Source organism: Zosterops lateralis (genome assembly GCF_965231275.1).
Source record: "Zosterops lateralis genome assembly, chromosome: 5".
In the NCBI taxonomy this organism is placed as follows: Eukaryota; Metazoa; Chordata; class Aves; order Passeriformes; family Zosteropidae; genus Zosterops; species Zosterops lateralis.
In genome coordinates this window covers 44,792,159-44,809,995 of record NC_139766.1, presented here as the reverse complement: position 1 = coordinate 44,809,995, position 17,837 = coordinate 44,792,159, and the positions used below count along the sequence as shown (strand labels likewise).

General features: G+C 39.5%; 1 protein-coding gene across 3 annotated transcripts in view; it reads right to left on the bottom strand.

Annotated features, from left to right (window-relative positions):
• Positions 1 to 745: 745 nt before the first annotated feature.
• Positions 746 to 17,837, bottom strand: part of SH3D19 (SH3 domain containing 19) — a gene marked incomplete at its 5' end in the record, with an annotated part of 83,573 nt that continues 66,481 nt past the window's right edge. For all 3 annotated transcript variants that reach the window (XM_083861519.1, XM_083861520.1, XM_083861521.1), the window contains 11 exons: positions 746 to 4,307; positions 5,604 to 5,701; positions 6,313 to 6,499; positions 6,999 to 7,051; positions 7,322 to 7,509; positions 8,960 to 9,018; positions 11,328 to 11,458; positions 11,775 to 11,847; positions 13,126 to 13,194; positions 14,396 to 14,657; positions 16,692 to 16,750. In XM_083861519.1, the coding sequence (XP_083717645.1) occupies positions 4,191 to 4,307; positions 5,604 to 5,701; positions 6,313 to 6,499; positions 6,999 to 7,051; positions 7,322 to 7,509; positions 8,960 to 9,018; positions 11,328 to 11,458; positions 11,775 to 11,847; positions 13,126 to 13,194; positions 14,396 to 14,657; positions 16,692 to 16,750 (1,296 nt within the window). In that variant the 3' untranslated portion in view covers positions 746 to 4,190. The remainder of the gene's footprint in view (positions 4,308 to 5,603; positions 5,702 to 6,312; positions 6,500 to 6,998; positions 7,052 to 7,321; positions 7,510 to 8,959; positions 9,019 to 11,327; positions 11,459 to 11,774; positions 11,848 to 13,125; positions 13,195 to 14,395; positions 14,658 to 16,691; positions 16,751 to 17,837) is intronic.

Here is a 17,837-nt window from a genome sequence, read left to right as displayed (position 1 = left end):
CTGGCTAAAACAAGTTTAGTGTGCTATCAATATGTTTTGTTTAGAATAGGGCAACAAACCTAAACTTAGTCCTGTTAAATTGTTGATAAGTTAGTGATTTAAAATCTGAGAGCAGAATGCAGAGTTCACTGGGAGTGGTGGCTCTTGCAATTGGTTGCCACAGAACTTAGGATAAGAAATAAAGGAAAATAGTGAAAGTGTTACTGTTCAAACAAAGCTACTGGTGAAAAGGACAGGGTCCCTGCTACCCATGAAGGCTGTACTGTTCTCTATCAGGGATTTTCACATTTTCCTCATTGATAATTCTGGTTTGGACCAAGTAATATGCAAAATTAGAAGAATGGTTTTGAACTTACTTCAGAAAGCTGCAGGTGATGTGGTGTGATTTTGTTTTGTGATTCTGTTAAAGTTTTAATGTTCTGGTTTTTCCCATTTGTATACTGGAAGGAAGAGTAGTGAGTGCACAATGCTCAGAACCTTAGAACGGGTGGAAGAGGAATGATGTTGCTTTGTTCTCTCCATCTGTACTGCTGAGGCAGCTGTCATTTTTGAAGCTGTCAGGGTTTATTTGTTACTTCCATATCTGAGTACTGTATGTTGCCAAAAGGTTAGTCCAAGAGGATTTGGGGAAAGAACAAGAACCTGGTTTTTTGTTCAGGCTTTTAAATTGTTCAGAACAGTGCATTGCCGTGTAGGTGTTCTAGGTAAATGTAGGCTTTGTAATGTGATTTCAGGTGGGGGAAAAGCAGGAAGGAAAATACTGTGCATCCTCTGTGTTCTCTCAACAAATACCAGCTGCAAAATGATGGAATATGAAAGCAGCAATCAGCAGAGCACACCTAAATGATATGCAGGATCAGCCCATGTCTTCCTCCCAGTGTTGTCACAGTGAGAACCACAGCGTTACGTGTGTGATACACCCTGTGGTGACTGACAGCTGCTTGCTGCAGGTAGCAAAATGCTGTAGGTTCTCCAGGTGGTGAGTGTGAGGCACACTGAAGTCCAAAGGCTTGAATAACCTGTTAAAATCATCCAGGTTGTCTGAGGGGTTTGGACTACTTTGTCTGGGGGTGGGGTGTTACTTTGCAGCTGGGCTAAATATATAAGCAGAATGAGATCTCACACTGGCAAGTGGAAAGCTCATCTTTCCACAGCAAAAGACAATTAAAATGCCCTCATGATTTAATTATAAAAATTTTATTGGTTAAATACATTCTTAATTTACAGAGGTACCATAACAAACTTACTGGACTTAACAAAGGCTTTATTTAGGACACTGTTCATTGTACACAGAACAAAGACATCTTCCTGAAGATATTTCCAGAGGATGGGTCAAACAAAATATTTCGGTAAGTGAGGCTTTTATTCTAATGTATGGAGATCTAGCTGGATTTCAAGGTTACAGCTAAAATTTGCTACTACATTGCCGTTAAGGTTTGCACTCTGCCTCATTCTCGGCTCTTTTGTACACCTTAGGAATGTTATGTTGTGATCTGTACGCGGTCTCACGGTGGTGTTGGGCCATGTCTTAGGAAAATCCTGTCCTGTAAAAGCCGACCATCTCCCTCGCTTCAGCGTTCACACAGACGCCGTTTCAGCTGCCTGCAGCCATGCGAGCAGCCCTTAGATGGCACTCGGTGCTCTGAGTAAAAGGCCTTGCTGCTACTCCTGCCCTGCCCCACTGGGGGGAGGAGATTACATACAGCAGAGTGGTCTTGTCAATGAACAGGCACTGACTTTAAACATTCAGTGAAGTTACAAAAACAACTGGTCAAGACATAGTTATAAAAATGGGAAAGAGGAAATTGAAAAAAAAATATTAAAAAATCAGTTCTACTTTTGAGAGTTTTATCAAAACCTTAGAAAACTGCCAGACAAACAGTAAGTAAACATCATACACTTCAGCCTCATCTATCACCACACTGGGGCGGTATATCTTTGAAGGACCCAGCTATTCCTTGGATTTCTCTGAGTGACTGCAACCTTTAGAATCTCCTGACAGGGAAAGTTGGGACAGTGGGAAGGATTGTCCTTGGCTGTGGACTTCCACGATTGAGTTCCAGACAGGCTTGCTGGGGCTGCTAAAGCTGAGTAACAGCTGTAGCCATTTTGTGTTTCCAACCTTCTAGAAACAGCACATAAATCAGCATTTTGTTTATTGTATTCATCCCTAATGGAAGTAGAAATCCAGTTCCTCAGCTCATGAAAACTTTGTGTGGTCTTCATCCCCCAGTTGTGTCAATGGTACTGGTGTAGTTTAAACACACAACACCACAATGCAGGGGGCCTGTGTCTGTCTTTGCAAGTTCTGTGGCCTAGCAGTGACTGCTGAGTGAATGGTGCTGAGGTCATGGCTGCACTGCAGGTCACTCAGGCTTGCTTCAGATGAGCTCCTGTCTCCCATTAGGACTGGATGCCCATTCCTTGCTGGGGAAGGCCTGCAGTTCTGGCTGTGCCTATTCCTGTCTGCTGTGATGGTAACCAAAGCACAGTGCACAGGGAGGGCAGGGCCACCCTCCCCAGCCTGCTCAGGCCTCAGTTTAGGTGCATCCCAGTCTCTCACAGCAGCAGGTAGTTGTGGTGCTCAGAGCTCACACCAGTCAAGTTGTCAGTGGGGATGTCACTTAAGTCAAAACTATCTCAAGATCCATCACGATGATTTTGGTTTCCAGTCTCCCTCCACCTCCAACTGCTGGTCCCTCAGCAACCTGAACTGCCAAACCCATGAAGGAAAGTCTTGTTCAAGGTATCCCAATACCCACTGACCTGCAGCTCTCTGGAGCAGCAACTCATCAGCCTACTGGTTCCTTTTTGTGGTACAGTGCAGGAGGGGTGGGATACTGGCAGCAGTGAAAGAACCAACTGCAGCATAACTTCTATTCCAGTCTGATGGAATTAGCAGTTAATCAGGATTCTATTTAATTATTTTGTAAGAAGCCAAGTGTTACAAAAAGGAATTGACTACTAGAAGTTCCTATAATGTGAAACTGCCTCAATCACGTCCATCTTAGTTGATCAGTCAAGCTACACTGCTACTTTTTACCATGTGCCTTGGTTAGAGCTGCTTGGAGTAACCTCTTGCCAGGCATGTTTTCCTTAAGGCCTCGACAGACCATTTATAAGGATGCTCAGTATATTTGGTATGTGGCAACAAACTGGAAACTTGTCTGCTGAAAACTGAACCCGAGGCTGTATAATATCCTTCATGTTAAGGATAGGAATAGTGTTACTGAAGTATGTTCCAGTGCTTGAGTGACAAATAAAATGCAGACTGAGTGAACACTGGCTTTCCACTTCCATGAGGGGAGTGGAGGGGCAAATAGTTGGAATAGTGCAGCTACTCCATGCCTGGGATCTGAGAAAGCTCAATAAATACTGTCTGTGACTAACTTCAGCTGGGAAAGAAAAGTACAATGGTGCTCAAAGAACAGTGGGCAGTAGGAAAAAACTAAACCTGTACTTGCAAATATTTTGGGGAAAGTGAAGAAGGTCTAAGATGATTCATACCAATTTAAACAGAATTCATTAAGAGACGAAATACTTAAAACAAATTTTACTTCTGTGATCTTGCTGTATGAGCAGCTTGGGCTAAGAATAGAAGGATGCTACAGAAGGATTTATTTCTCCATTTCCCCTCTTACCAGTATTAGATTTGATACTTTCTACTACGAAATACCAGTTATTTTTCTTATCCTCTAAGTCATAAAACAAGTGGATTCTACTGCTAATGTGGAACTCAAGCAGTAATGAAACCTGAATATCAAACTTCATCTACATACTGAGTGCTGTAATTATATATTAAAACAATTTTTAAAGTTTGGATCTTAAGAAGGTCAAAGAAGGCCAAAGCAGCTTATGTTATGCAGACTTTGTGCATGATAAATGTAATACCAGAGAGTAAACATACTAGAATGCTATATAAGTTAAAATGGTGTTGCACCCACAGTATTTCCTTAGTTGGAAATGGCTAAAAAGCCTGCTTGTTTTGCTCTCTGAGCATTCATGAAACATGATTACATACACTGTCACAAAAGACTCAAATTTTCTTATCTGACTTCAAGATACTACTATGACTGTCTAGAAAAGGTAGTGCAAAACATTGATAATCAACACTTGTTGATGTCTTTGCTGTGCCTTTAGGGTAGAAAACATTCTCTCCCACACGCAGGGAGTAGCACAAAGGCAACACGTCATGGTGTTTTTAAAATCTGAACAAAGTTCTTGGGGAATATCCCAGATTTTCCTAGTATCTCTCCACTCATCCAGTCCTCATCTACAGATTCCAGCTCTGTTATCATGTCACCTGCCTGTAAAAGAAGGAGTAATACGAGTCAGGTCAGCTTACTGTGCAATGTTACTGAGCAATGTTAATGCATGCAGAGCCGATCCTATTTAGAAGCAATTAATATCAACCAAAGAAAAGAGGAGTAAGATGTGGCTTCTGTTGGTTACATCTCTTGGAGATTGTTTGCTAAAACCAGCTGAAATTTCTCTTAATCTAAATAATTGTCTATGCTGAAAAATCCCCTTTGGAGGGACAGAAAAGCACTGCTGGATAACTTCTCACATTGCTTTGGCCCTCCAGGTATGTTAAGAGCTGGCTGGCCCATGCACCCCCTGCTTTACTGTTTATTTGTGTGTTTGCAGGGTTTGTTTTTTTAAAACACTGGAAAGATTTTTTTTTTTTAATTTAATCCCAGTATTTTCTAGCAGTTGGAAACTTTCCCCCCAAAAAAGGAAAAGCAATCTAAGAGTATGGTCATTTAAATTGCAGCTCCTGTGTTTAGTCCTGGTTCTTGTTCTCACTGTCCCATGCCACACCCTTCATCTGAAGTACTGGCCTTTCTTTCAGTACCTCTATTCCCCCTGTCTGCTTTAAAGAATCATCTATCCTTTCAGTATTGCAACCTGCTAATGCTCAAACTATTTTGCCAGTTTTAGAAGGGAAAATAATGTGAGTTTCAGCTCCTGTGAAATTCTACTGTTTCTCAGAAATTTGCTTTTGAGAACACGGTTACCTAAATCATGACTTTGAATATCAAGGGCACTCTGTTTCTTGTCCATGCTTAATATGATCTGGGCATCCAGCATGTATTTAATTTTTCCCCTTGTTCCCATGGCAACTCTGTATTGCGTTGCCTGTTCAAGATTTTGCTCTAGAAGGTTTCCCTTAGAGGCCTGGCTGCTGTAGCACTGGCACTCTCACCATTATCTCCTACTCAGAGTTTTCCTTCTAGTCCAAAGAGAGGCTCCCTTGACCATATCAACCATTCAGGATCTGAATGTACTGCAAAATAGGGTTTGTTTATCTTGTCATGTTAACTAGATCAGAGAAGTCAAGAATTCTGCAACTCCTGACCTCTTTTCAATGTTTTTAATGAAGATTTTTTCTGATAGGAAACAGGAGTGATAAGGGGAAAAATGTTTTTTAGAGAGACCACTTATCAAATGTGTTAATATCTATGCATATTAATATCTATGTTAATATCTATGCACTTCATCTTTCTTGTCTAAAGCCTGTTTTCACAGTGGATGAACCTTATATTTTAGCACTCCTTAGGAGCATGAGACCTCTTAGAAATTGGTCTAAGAGAGGTACTTACTTTGAAGGAAAGCTCATCTTCATTTTCTCCATGAAAATCATAAAGAGCTTTGGCTTTTCCTTTCTTCCCTCCTCCAGGCTGTGACAGCTCTACCCTAGCTAGAGAACACGGACAAGAGAAGTTACTTGCATTGGAGTGAAATGAATCTCTGTTTCTGGAAAAGTTTCCTGTCATTCTCATGTTTTCTCTCCCCTGGTGTGCTACGGGTTGTCCAAATATTATTGCTACTGCTGTAACAAATCCACTGTCCTACTGGAATAAAAAACTCTACTGCCACCAGTTTATCTTATAGTATTAAACACTCTCACAGTTCTGCTTCTAAGCAGACTAAATTTAAAACTCATTTAACTTGAACTTGCCAATGGTGATACATAATAAATGCTGACTTTCCCTCCTTCTTTAAGATGAAGCAGTATCAATACTCCTGAATTATTCCTAAAGGTGGCCCAATCATCCTGTTTTGCCTGTCCCCAAACCACACTGGAAAACATCCCAGACGCTGGGTCACCTCACAGATTACTCATTGACTAGAACATTATATTGCCATTATTTGAAAAGTTGTTTCAAAACTTAAGTTTAGCTTTAGAATACTAAAGACTCTGGTGGTGTGTGTGACTTGTTGATGCCATTGTGTTCTGCCACATTGTGTTCTGTCATGACTGGCACAACCCAAGGAATAATGAATTGCCATCCAGTAGGAGCACTGTACCTGAGCAGGTCTGAACAAAAACTGCTGGGAAAATCCCTTCCTTTCCATTCAGTCTTCCTCTATACCACTCCAAATCTACTTGTTCCAGTATTTGGATGTAGTCTCCCTTTTTGAAGGATAAATCATCTTTGGTTTCTGCTGTAAAATCATGAAGCGCTTCACACCACTCTACTGAGCGTCTGTTGTTCTATTCAAGTTAACAGAAGAGATGGATTAATTTTAGAAGTGTGATTGGAGCCCAAAAACTGATGGATGCTGCTGAAAGCAGCTGTACAGAACGTGGGTGTCCTGACACCCTCCCAATACAACAGTGCTGCTGCAGATGTAGACTAGAATGGCATTTCAGCAATTGCCACCACAGAATTTCATCTAGGCTCAGCCACATTCCTTTTTATCTCTGGTGGCAGGGGAAAGGATTAATAAATTCAAAATTAGATCACTGCAGCAATACTTAAAATAGAGCTAACAAGAATTTCCTTCAGCACAAAGGCTAAAAATTTACCAATGTTAATTTGACTGAGCTCTGAATTCAATCAGCTTAGGCCAAGTGTCAGAATTGAGGCTGTGACAATGCAGCATTGTGTGCTGTGGGAGGGGTGCTGGGTTCTGCAGTTACTCTCACATTATAATAGTGTCTCTGTAAATCTGTACATAAATTCTGGATCTCACCTATAAAGTTGTATTACCTGAGGAAGGGAAGACGAAACCTCCACCTTATTCTTCATTGCTGTTTCTGTACCTACAGAAGTAAAGCACAACTTAAGAATAGGAGCACTGGCTATTCAGAATGCTTCTAATGATAGAGATTTTAGATATTTGAAGTCATTATTAAGGATAGCTTCTTAAAAAGTCCTACTGTTAATTTGGAGGAGGTTTTTTTTATTGGTCTTCCCTCTCTTTTTACTTACTTTCTGCCATCATTGTCCTTTTGGAATTTTCTCCTATATGCTGCCTATTTGCATTAAGTACAAAACCATGCTCTTGAAGATTTTTGCAAACATCCTCATACCTGTTCCAGGCAGATCTTCAATTACTTCCACAAAGTTCAAGGGGAAAATTCCAGATGTGCCTCTGAGTTCTCCTTTGGCCCACTCTTCATTTACATATTCTTTCAGGATAATAGTTTCACCTTCTGAAAAACTGAGCTCATCTTTCTGATCTCCAATGTATTCAAATCGTGCTATACATCTTGGACCTCTGCATAAACAAAAGAGAAAATTACTTTGTTTCTTTATTATTACTGTCCACTTAATAATAAGACAGCATTGTGCTGGCTGCTACAGTATTTTGCAAAAGATCCTATTTCCCTTCCAAGCAAGAATAAAGCCCCTTGTTTCTGGGTCACCTGTTCAATTTCATATCTTTACCTATATATAAGCAAGTGTCCTGATACTCTTTTGTTAAGAGTTTGATTATTTTTCGAGGTAGCATCCCATTTAGATTGCAATCAAACATGGGTGGGGGGTGAGTGCAGTACATTTGTTCCAAATACATGGAGGTTTCATAGGAAGAAGCTAGTTTTTATCTACTTTAAAATACTTTATTCTGTAAAATCCATCCCTGTAATCTTATAGGGAGAAAAGCTTATCTATCAAAGAAAGAAACATCAATGCATCTGATAAATTTTATATACCTTGGTACAGTACTGAAAAAAAGGAATAGTTTTTTCCCTGATTTAAATATATTTTGTGATTTAAGATCCTAATGAATTAAATTTAAGAAATTAATCTAAGAAAAAAAAATGGTTAATCAGAAATGCCATGCCAGAAAAAAAGCAGTAATAGGCTTTAGTTCTTTCTTTACATTCATAGCACACAAAGCAAGAAGCTTGATTCCCACTCCTGTGCTCCACTCAGTATCTTTGCAAAGATGTGTCTTTCAGGACAGAGCTAGAACTTTCTTCTTCTTTCTTAGCTGCAGAAGCAGCTTTTTAAAATAAAGTCTTTGTTCCTGACAAACCAAGCTTAATCTAAAGAACAACTGAATGATCCCACTGACACTAGTTGCTTCTGCTTCTGCCTGAATTCTTTAATTCCTGGAATGAATGATTATGAAATCCAATAAACATCACTGAGAAATAAATAGCATGAATTATTGTTTCTTGCCCACAAATATTAGTACAAGTTGTCTGAAAATCAAAAATGAAAGTGCTGGCAATTCATTTGATAATTTGGGGGGAACTTTAGGAACTTTTACAACTTGTACAGCTGCACACCTCAAGGACAGACAGATTTCTCTGCTTAGAGTACCTCTATGTTTTGTCCCATTGTATCTTGTGCTCTCATATGAGTAGGAGCCCTACCATGTTCCATCTTGTGAGGACAGTGGAAGAAAGCAGCAAGGCCAGGAGCAAAGAGAGGAGTGTACAGTGCTGCTGAAATTGATTAGACTGGTTCATGGTTTCTGGAACCAGTTTTCATGAAAGTACGGGTTTAGGCTTTTTTTACCTAAATATAAGTCTTAATAAAACATCATAAACATTCAGGTTTTTAAAACATATAATTTAATTTTTACATTATATTTTGGTGAATAAATTGTTAACTCTATTAACCTCAGTGCAGAGAGCCCCAGCTTCCAAGTTAATACTTCTTTTTCAGTCCATGTAAATCAGCATAAAGAGAAAGCAAGTAAGATTCATCTGACTCACTTGATAGACTGTGATGAAGAGGGTATTTTTTTCCTGTTGGCTTCTTCTGGAACATCAATCTAATAAGACAATAAAATAAATTATATCTTCCATTACATGCTCATGGCAACTACCCACAATAAATTTGAAACTGGTTAAAAGAATCCATTTTTCAGATGTGTGACACTGTAATAATTCTCATGCTCTGATATATAACCACATTAATGTAAATTTATGCCTGTTTTCTCATTTTTTAATCTTATGCAAACAAGGAACACTATTTAATGTTTTGTTTTATGAAGCTGGTTTATTGTTTCTACTTGTGGCATGGCTGATTGACAGAATATCTGACTAGATGCTACTACATGGTGTTGAATTTAGATCCAAATTTTCAACTGGTAATTGCTCTCAATTATTTACTAGCACAGTATACCACAATAGACAAAACTAGTGTTTACATTTATCTGTTCTGTGCTTTGGTAGCCAACTGCTCTCCAAACAAAAACACATCTCATAAATCTCACTTGAACTGGAGAAGTACACCTTAAAAATTCAATACACAGATATATCAAACAGACAACATTCAAGTCCTTTATCACTGAAGGATTTCAATTGTATTTTTTGTGTGACATGAAGGATGCACAGGAGATGTACAGGACTATGAGCCTGAGAGGCCCTGGTGAGGAGCTTTGGGTTACAGCTCCCTGTTACATCAGCCAGGTCCCATAAAATCAACAGGAATGTTTCAATAGCTTGTGTGAAGCACTGGAGGAAATGACAATGCCTTTTAGAAAAAATAGTCTCTGCACTGTTCTTGCTGAAGGAGCTGGTATCTGTGGTGCTCTGAAGGTTCTATGGGAAGTCATAACTATGTACTATTGTTAGATGTCCAGATCCAAGCTTCTTCCCACCTCAATATTGTAAAACACATTATAGTGCATTGTATCCTTGTATCAGTATGAAATCTGACATAAATTAATAGGAGAATTCACTCAAGTAAATTAGCCTCAGGTACTGCCCTCTTTTTTTCTTTTTAAAAAACCCCAAATTCTGAAACAAAAGATTTTTGCCCTCAAAGGGCATCTTTTACAACTAAAATAGAAATGCAACTTCCCTAGCTTTAATGAAGTTGCATCTGTTTGTATCAATGCTGAATTTGACCCCAAATACTCACTCCACTGCTTTAACATGAAATCTTTTCTTCATTAGCTATCAGTAGAAGCAAGAGCTTTTAAATGGAATTGTTGGTCTGTGTAGAAGCAGCCAATCCATTTAGCTAACAAACCTTTCTTCTGAATCAAGCATCAAGCAGGGTTCCATTACTAACTATGAGTTTTTATTCTTCAGCTCTTCTCAGATCCTAAAATTTTCTCCAATACCACCATTAGAAACTAAACAGATACCCTACCCTCTCTGATGTCTACCATATCCTTGGTACTGCCCATGCAGCTGCAGGGCTCTGCCAGCTGTGCTGGCCCAGGAAATGTTGCCACAGATACTTCCTGTCTTTAGTGCCAAGCCATGCACCTTCCCAGCATCCTGGTGTCACTATGGCATTCCCTCACATCCATATGACTGGTGTGGACAGCCCAATGCCCTCTCCACTGTCATGAAATGGACTTCAGTCTCATACTCAGGCTTGCAATAGGTTTGACCCAGCATTTGACTGCAGGGAACCATACTGTATCCCCTTTAAATTAATAATCATTGGGCTCCAAAACACCACCTGTCTCTTGCCTTCCACTCACTGTCAAGTGTCACATTCAGGAACAGGATTGCTTTAAGCTGCTCATTTGCAACAACACAATCTCCTTGCACTGTGCCAGCACAACCATTTGTGCAGCCACTTAGAAAACCACTTAGGCAAATTGATCCTGTTGGAAAAAAAACAATATTGTAGGGGAAAAAAAACCAACATGGGTTTCTTTTTGCTAAATTGCTACTCTGACCTAGTTCACTACATGGCTAAAAAAGCGGTGATTCCAGCAAAGGTCAATGGATGAGAAAATAACAGAAGATGGGGAGCTGGGGGGAGGCACAAATATCTTTTACTGAGTGTTGATTCTGACATGCAGCTGTCAAAAAATGATCTGCTTTGCAGACCCTGAGAAACTACACATGTTTCCAGAGAGAATCTGGCAAGGGCAATGATTTTCTCACTTGGCTTTAAATTGACAGCAAATTATTCCCCATAACACATGCTGGTTGTGCCAAATCAAGCATCTTTCTAATACCACACAAACAAGCTGATGAGTCTTCCATGCTGCCAGTGGGATAAAAGATTATCTAAACACATAATGGAGTTAAACACACAGGAGCCTTAGTAAAATAGAATCAGAAAACAAATGCAAAAGGATCTTATGTAGCAATGTATACAAAGCCTACATACAATCACTTTAACAAAGTTGGCAGGAAATATCCCTGTGCGATTCCCACATTTTCCTCTGTACCACTCGGTATCAATTTTCTCCAAAAGACAAACAGTGTCTCCAGAACGAAGGTCCAAGTCATCAGCATGCTCTGTAAGACAGCATCAAGACAAGTTAACAGTACTTGTCACACTCACTGATTTTCTCTAAGTAAAATCTTCCTAATACAAATACCAGAGGAAAAAACCAGAATCAGTTTTTAAAGTGTCTTAATTTTACCTGATAAATCAAAGAGCTTTAACTGAAAGACTGACCCATCTACAGCTAAACCCACTGATTTGAATAACTCTATGTGCAGACCTTGCAGACTGAGCTTCCACACCATTTCTAAGCTCTAATTTCTAAGAAAATTTCTATCTGGAAGTCTTTGAGTAAAACATGCTTCCAGAATATTCACATTTACTTACCGGCAGGAAAATCATGCAGGACTACAGCATGAGGTGCACTTGTGTCAGAAACTTTTGGAGGGTGGTTTGAATCCTGATAACAACAAATAAAAGCAAGTAGTTTATCAATCATGGAAGATACTAACAGATTCTCTGTTATGTACTGCTAAATTAATTTTCTGACTTTGGACACTGAGTTGTTCTGGTATTGCAGAAGGAAATGGTCACACAACTATGGGTCTGAATTCTGTACGCCTTCTGCCAGTGTAAACAAGAATACATTTCACCAAAATCACTCTTTTGAGCCAGTGAAACGAAGGGAAGGCATACAACTTTTCCAAGTATAGAAAAAGCCTCAGCTATCTCTGTGGGCCAGAAATCTGTAGCACTGATAGCAACACTCATTGCAAGGGCTGTGGACAAATTTTGCACTGGTGCTCGGTACTGTGTGCCACCAGTCACTCCTCCTTGCTCAAGGGAACACCCAATCCAACTCTACCCCCGGACACTCAGCAGGGACAGCACATATTCCAACAAACATTCCAAGAGAATCAAGGAAGCCACTATGCCTTTCCTTACACTGAGGGGAGCTGACACCTCTGTTTTGGCATCTTCATGAAGAGAAATTATATTCAAAATGCTGAGCTACCTTCTCTGTCCCACCCACTAGGAATTTTTAGGCTGTACTTATGACAACGATGGTGTGGAAAAATACTCAAACCAAAGAAACAAACAAACAACAACAACAAAACTAAAAGAGCCCAACAACAACCACAAAAGCCCAGCATAGACAAAGATAAGACCAGAGCAATATGAGTTACAACAGACAACAACATACTGCATAGAAATCTATGTAGGCTTCTGATAATAGTCAAAAAGGCTGCTTATTGCTATAATTTCCACTAGCTATTTAATATTAATAGATTCATGCCCTAACACCAAGTCACGATCTGTAGAAGCAAAGAGAAGAAAATACTTTCAAGCCCGTATGTCAAAGCCAATTCACTGATTTATCATGTACAGCACTTAGTACAGTATTCGCTTATCTTTTGCTCAGTTCTCAGATACCCAGCTAAGGGAGTGATTATTTTCCTATGAGACAGAGGAACTTCACCAGTTTTCTCTCCCTTCTGGCACTCCAAGTAATTACTCTTGCTCTGTTCCATAAGCTGAATGTCCCTGTGCTATGAGGCAAATCACCATTATTGAGTTTTGTTTTGGCAGTTGTTTTGCTTTGATTACAGAAACAAGGATTTAATAAATCACTACTACATTTTTCAGTGTAACCTCTGAAGACTAAAACATTTGATACTTTACTGCAACAGGAGTCTTGTTCATTGAATATTTAAGTCAGCAAAAAAAAGCACCTTACCTTACAGGACAGTTCTCCAGTGTTCCTGGGAAGACAATCTTCCTTGGCAACTCCATGAGGCACAGGTAGCTTAAAGAGAAACAGAGGCAAATGAGAAAGTTTTTTTGACTTCTAAGCACATCAAATTTTCACTGCAAGTGATAACAGTCAGATGATGGAACTATTCAAACAAGCCAGTACAGGTAATTAGGAGTCCAGTGGAAGAGGACAGGTTTCTTTGGAAGGCATTCAGAACAGACTGCTGGTGATATGAACTGACACTCTGAGAAATTCAGGTGGTGTCACCCTCTTTAAAAGTGTCCTAGACACCTAACTGACTAACATGTAACACCTACATGCAGTACAAGATACTCAGAAAGACACTCTGATGCAGAAACGTATTCATTTGTCATGGAAGGCACTAGAAAAACACCCTGGGAGGAAATTTTCATTGACAGGGGCAGGGAATTACTACTGATCTTCTACAGAAAAAAATATTATACACGAAACAAAAGTGTAGCAAAAGTGAAAGATCAAAAAGGTGGCAACAGAAAGTTTCCACTTCATGCTGATGGAATGTTGATGCTGTACGTGCTATGGCTGCGTGGCTGCTTTTTTTGACATCACTAGTTCAAGCAGCCACCGGCTCTATCAGTGACCAGTTTCAAGTTTCTGGGGAAAGACCTTCTTGTTTTCATTTGCAGTGTTGATTCCATTTGTATTTAAAAATCCCTAATAAAACATACAATATCAAAACCATTTTTATAATGAAAAAGGATGGCATCAATAGGATGAAAATGTATGATTAGCAATGTTACAGTCTTCACTCTTTGCAAGCTTGAGTAAGTTAGGTCAACTACTTTTTAAGTTCCAATGCTCCACCAATTTCCCTAATCATTTTGATATCTATGGGTAAACCAATATACAAGTGCAATTATTCAGCATAATTTTACTGAAAGAGAATTCAGAACAGGTGATTGGAAAAAGAACCCCCAAACCCCAAGAGCTATGCATTAGATATATAAATATAATATAATTACCTATATACACAAAAATACATCACATAGATAGATTTATACTTTACATGTATTTATTGCTTTCTTCAGTATTGCCTTACAGGACTCATTACTATTTATCCACTAGCATTTTCTAGGGAAGATTATGCTGATAGATGCACTTTGAAAGCCACATGATACTAACTTACTTTAGTAGCTTTAACTACCTTTTTCTCTACTATTTTAACCAGCACTGTTCTCTAAAAACAAGGTACTTAGAATATCTCAACTCTCACCATGTATTTATTGTAGAGAGGATGACCTGGTTTAGGTCTAGGAGGTAATGCTGGATCTGGATTTTTAAAGACTGCACTTTTTGCTCTCTTGGGTCCCAACCTGAACTTGTTTTTTGTCTCAGAAGCGATGTCAGAACTGGATCGCGAAAGAACGTCCTTCTGGGAAGAGGTCTTGGCTGCAGAGAATTTTGGTGGAGGTGGCCTTCCAGGAACACTTTTCGGTGGGGGAGGTCGAGCAGGTACAACTTTTCCATCCACAGGCCTAAAAATTGTGCAAACCATCAGAGAAATATGCATATTAATAAGTCTGCCACCTCATTCTAGATACAGTGTGTTCAGTAAGGAAACAAGATTTGTGATGACCTGGGCTTTACAGTGTGTAGCATTTGAAACTTTCCAGGAATACATGAACTCTTCAGATACTGACTGGGACCACACGATTAAGGCCTTAGACAGATCCTTTGACTACGTATTTCCAAGTCTGCTCACCAACAGCCTGCCAGCTTTCCGGGGAGCCCACTAAATAAGCAGGATTTGTTTCAGCAGTCCACCTCTAGAAAGAGCTTTCTTTGTAGCTGCTGCAGGATGAAGATCTGCTGTTGGAGAGCTTTTGTGGAAGCTGGTCTTCGGGAATCAACCAAGTCCATTCCTAGGGATGCCATTTACCTGAAGTGACTCTGATGAAACTCATGACATATCACACCACTTTGCACATTGCCATCAACAGCAGAATTTATCATTTTTATGCAACCACAGAAAGAAAACACTGGTGTAAATACTCAGGTTCTCTGGCAATGCTGGAGGTCCCACACTCTTATTAGTGGACTAGCAGTTTTAGAAACCAAAATCAGAAACTAGCAAGTAACAGTAGTAATATTTAGTAGCAATTAATATTACTAGTAATATTCCAAAAATACAGATTGTTATTGGGATACCTTCAACCAGTTTCTGCTACAACTGTTCTGCAAGTTTCTGCAACTGTTTCTCTTTTTTTCATATAATATAATTCAGCATAATTATTTGTTCACGTGCAATCCTCATGGATCTGCAATAATTATCAACCCCAACAAGCATGCATTGGTGGATCTTTGAAGTACCATTCTAACTCATTTTGTGAGTGTCACCCATCACTTGAAAAGACACTAGTGCTCTACTAATGTTCCTGATAAGACTTCTCTATTATATTTGAGTATGGAACAATTTTTAAATTAAAAAAAAAAAAATTCACTTCTCTTCATCATCCATCTCTTCCTTTTCTTGACCTCATATCAAAACTAAGCACTTTTAGCATTGACAAAAGGAGATACTCCAAGTTAAACTGCTTTAAATCTGTAAACAGACCAACCCACACATTTTTAAAGCAACTCAACTGAACAAGAAGACCCTAACAAGCAATTCTGTGAATTATTACTGCTTACTTTAAAAAAAGAATCCATTTGAGCAGAAGAGTGACAGGACAAAATATTTACTGCAGTCCCAGAGACCCTTGTAAAAATCAAGAATGTTATGCTAAACTGATTGTGGGCAAGGAATAAGCCTGTTAGGAGAAATAATGAGGTGTTTCCTTACGGCACATCTGTATTTTTCCTGTTAATTAGTACTTACTACTATTGATAAGACTCACTTCAATAACAGAAAGATTCTCTTGTCCTAACACAATGGAGCAAACTCTTGTGTTTAAACTCAAGATTTAGAATGCAAACACTGAGACACACACAGTGGGCTGGCTAGTCAATGCCAGATCTCCATCCACTGTGCCTCTGGCACTGATGGACATGAGTTAAAGGCTGGTCCAGCAACTTTTGCCCTTGCAGACGTTCCTTCTTTTTGGTTCACAAGAATAAAAACCCCAAATTTACCAGTGATCCTCCACCTGCATTTTAGGTCTGAAGTGTATAAACTAACCAGCGCTTCTGGGAAGCTGCTGGCCCAGCATCTGCCCTTTTCAGGGTGGCATCATCTGCTACCTCCATTCCTTCACCAACCAAAGCCCACCACAAGTGCGAGTACTGTGGGTTAAAAGGTTAAATATTAAGAAAGGAATGACTGTCAACAGCCACTGTACATTAGCTGAAAAGTCCAACAGCTGCTCCCCTCTAATCTCCTTGCTCATACCATAATGTATAAACAAGTATTAAACAGCTATCAACTTGGGCCTGCCTATTTATTAAGTGAGCATAGTGCCCATCCAGCACTATTGAGCTATGGCTGGAGTCACTGATGTCTACACGGAGACTAACTACACAAATTAATTCAGAAACACCACTTTTAAGGGCTTTTGAAGAACCACACTCACCTTGGGGGCAGTAGAGGTTCTAGCTGAGGCACTCCACCCTGTTCTGAGTGATCCGACTCCTACAACCATTCAAAAGAAAAAAAGACATTTCTTTAAGCCTAAGGAAAATAAAAAATCTTGTTTAAACAATATAATTCTTATATTAAATTATATCCTATGGACATGAAAAACAGGTTTCTGGAGGTCTGGGAGTAAAGCAGTAAGAATTATGGTATGATTCTGCCATTTTAAAGTGTTGTTGAACATGGAGGGAAATATGGAGGGTAAATAAACTGATTTACTACCTGAAACACAGCTTAAATTGTGCATTAAGTATGACCCAGCCCCATCTCTCCTACTACATGGCAGTAAGAACTTAGGAGCCAATTTCAGGAGAGTCATACAAATGTACAACTACAGTGCCCACAGGAATTGGCATTACCAGCTTTGATTTAACTTTGACACATGGAACACGTTGACAGGCTTAAAATAGAAAACATGACATTCATGCAACTTGCACAAGACAGCATCTCTTGCAAATATCATTAGCTCCCATTAAAGAAGGCATCTAAATATGTTTGCTAGAGATCTAACAGACAAATCCCAGTGAATCTTGCTTTGGCAGATTAAGGCCTCCCAGCTGCCCATGCTGGCCCTGCCAGAGATTACCACTGCACAGCAGTCAGAGAGGAGGATATGTGCCATGTCTGAAGGGCTTGGACCACAGTGATGGATTAACAAGTGACCATGCTTACTGCCTCCTGCTGTTCATTTTCATCCCAATGCCAGAAAGTTCTGCCAGCTCTGCAGAACAAGCACAGCTGCTTCTGGAACAGCATCGTAAATCAGAGTGCTGAATGTGGGCTCAAAAGAATCCTTTCTGAACCAGTACCTCTAAATAGGTCTGAACAGTCTTGTTTACTTAATTAGGTGCTTGAATGTGCTTGAAATTCATAAACAATTTCTGTGATCTTTCCCACCTAAAAAACACCCATATATATTTTGTGACAAAATCTGACCCTTGACGGAGTCTCCAAATTAATGTTCTGATTAAATGACCCTATTAGAAAGAAAACAACCTGCCACTTTCACATGAGGATGCTATCCTCATATCAAAAAATTTCCTCTTCTGTGTGAAAAGGAAGAAATCTGTGCCAACTGCTGCTT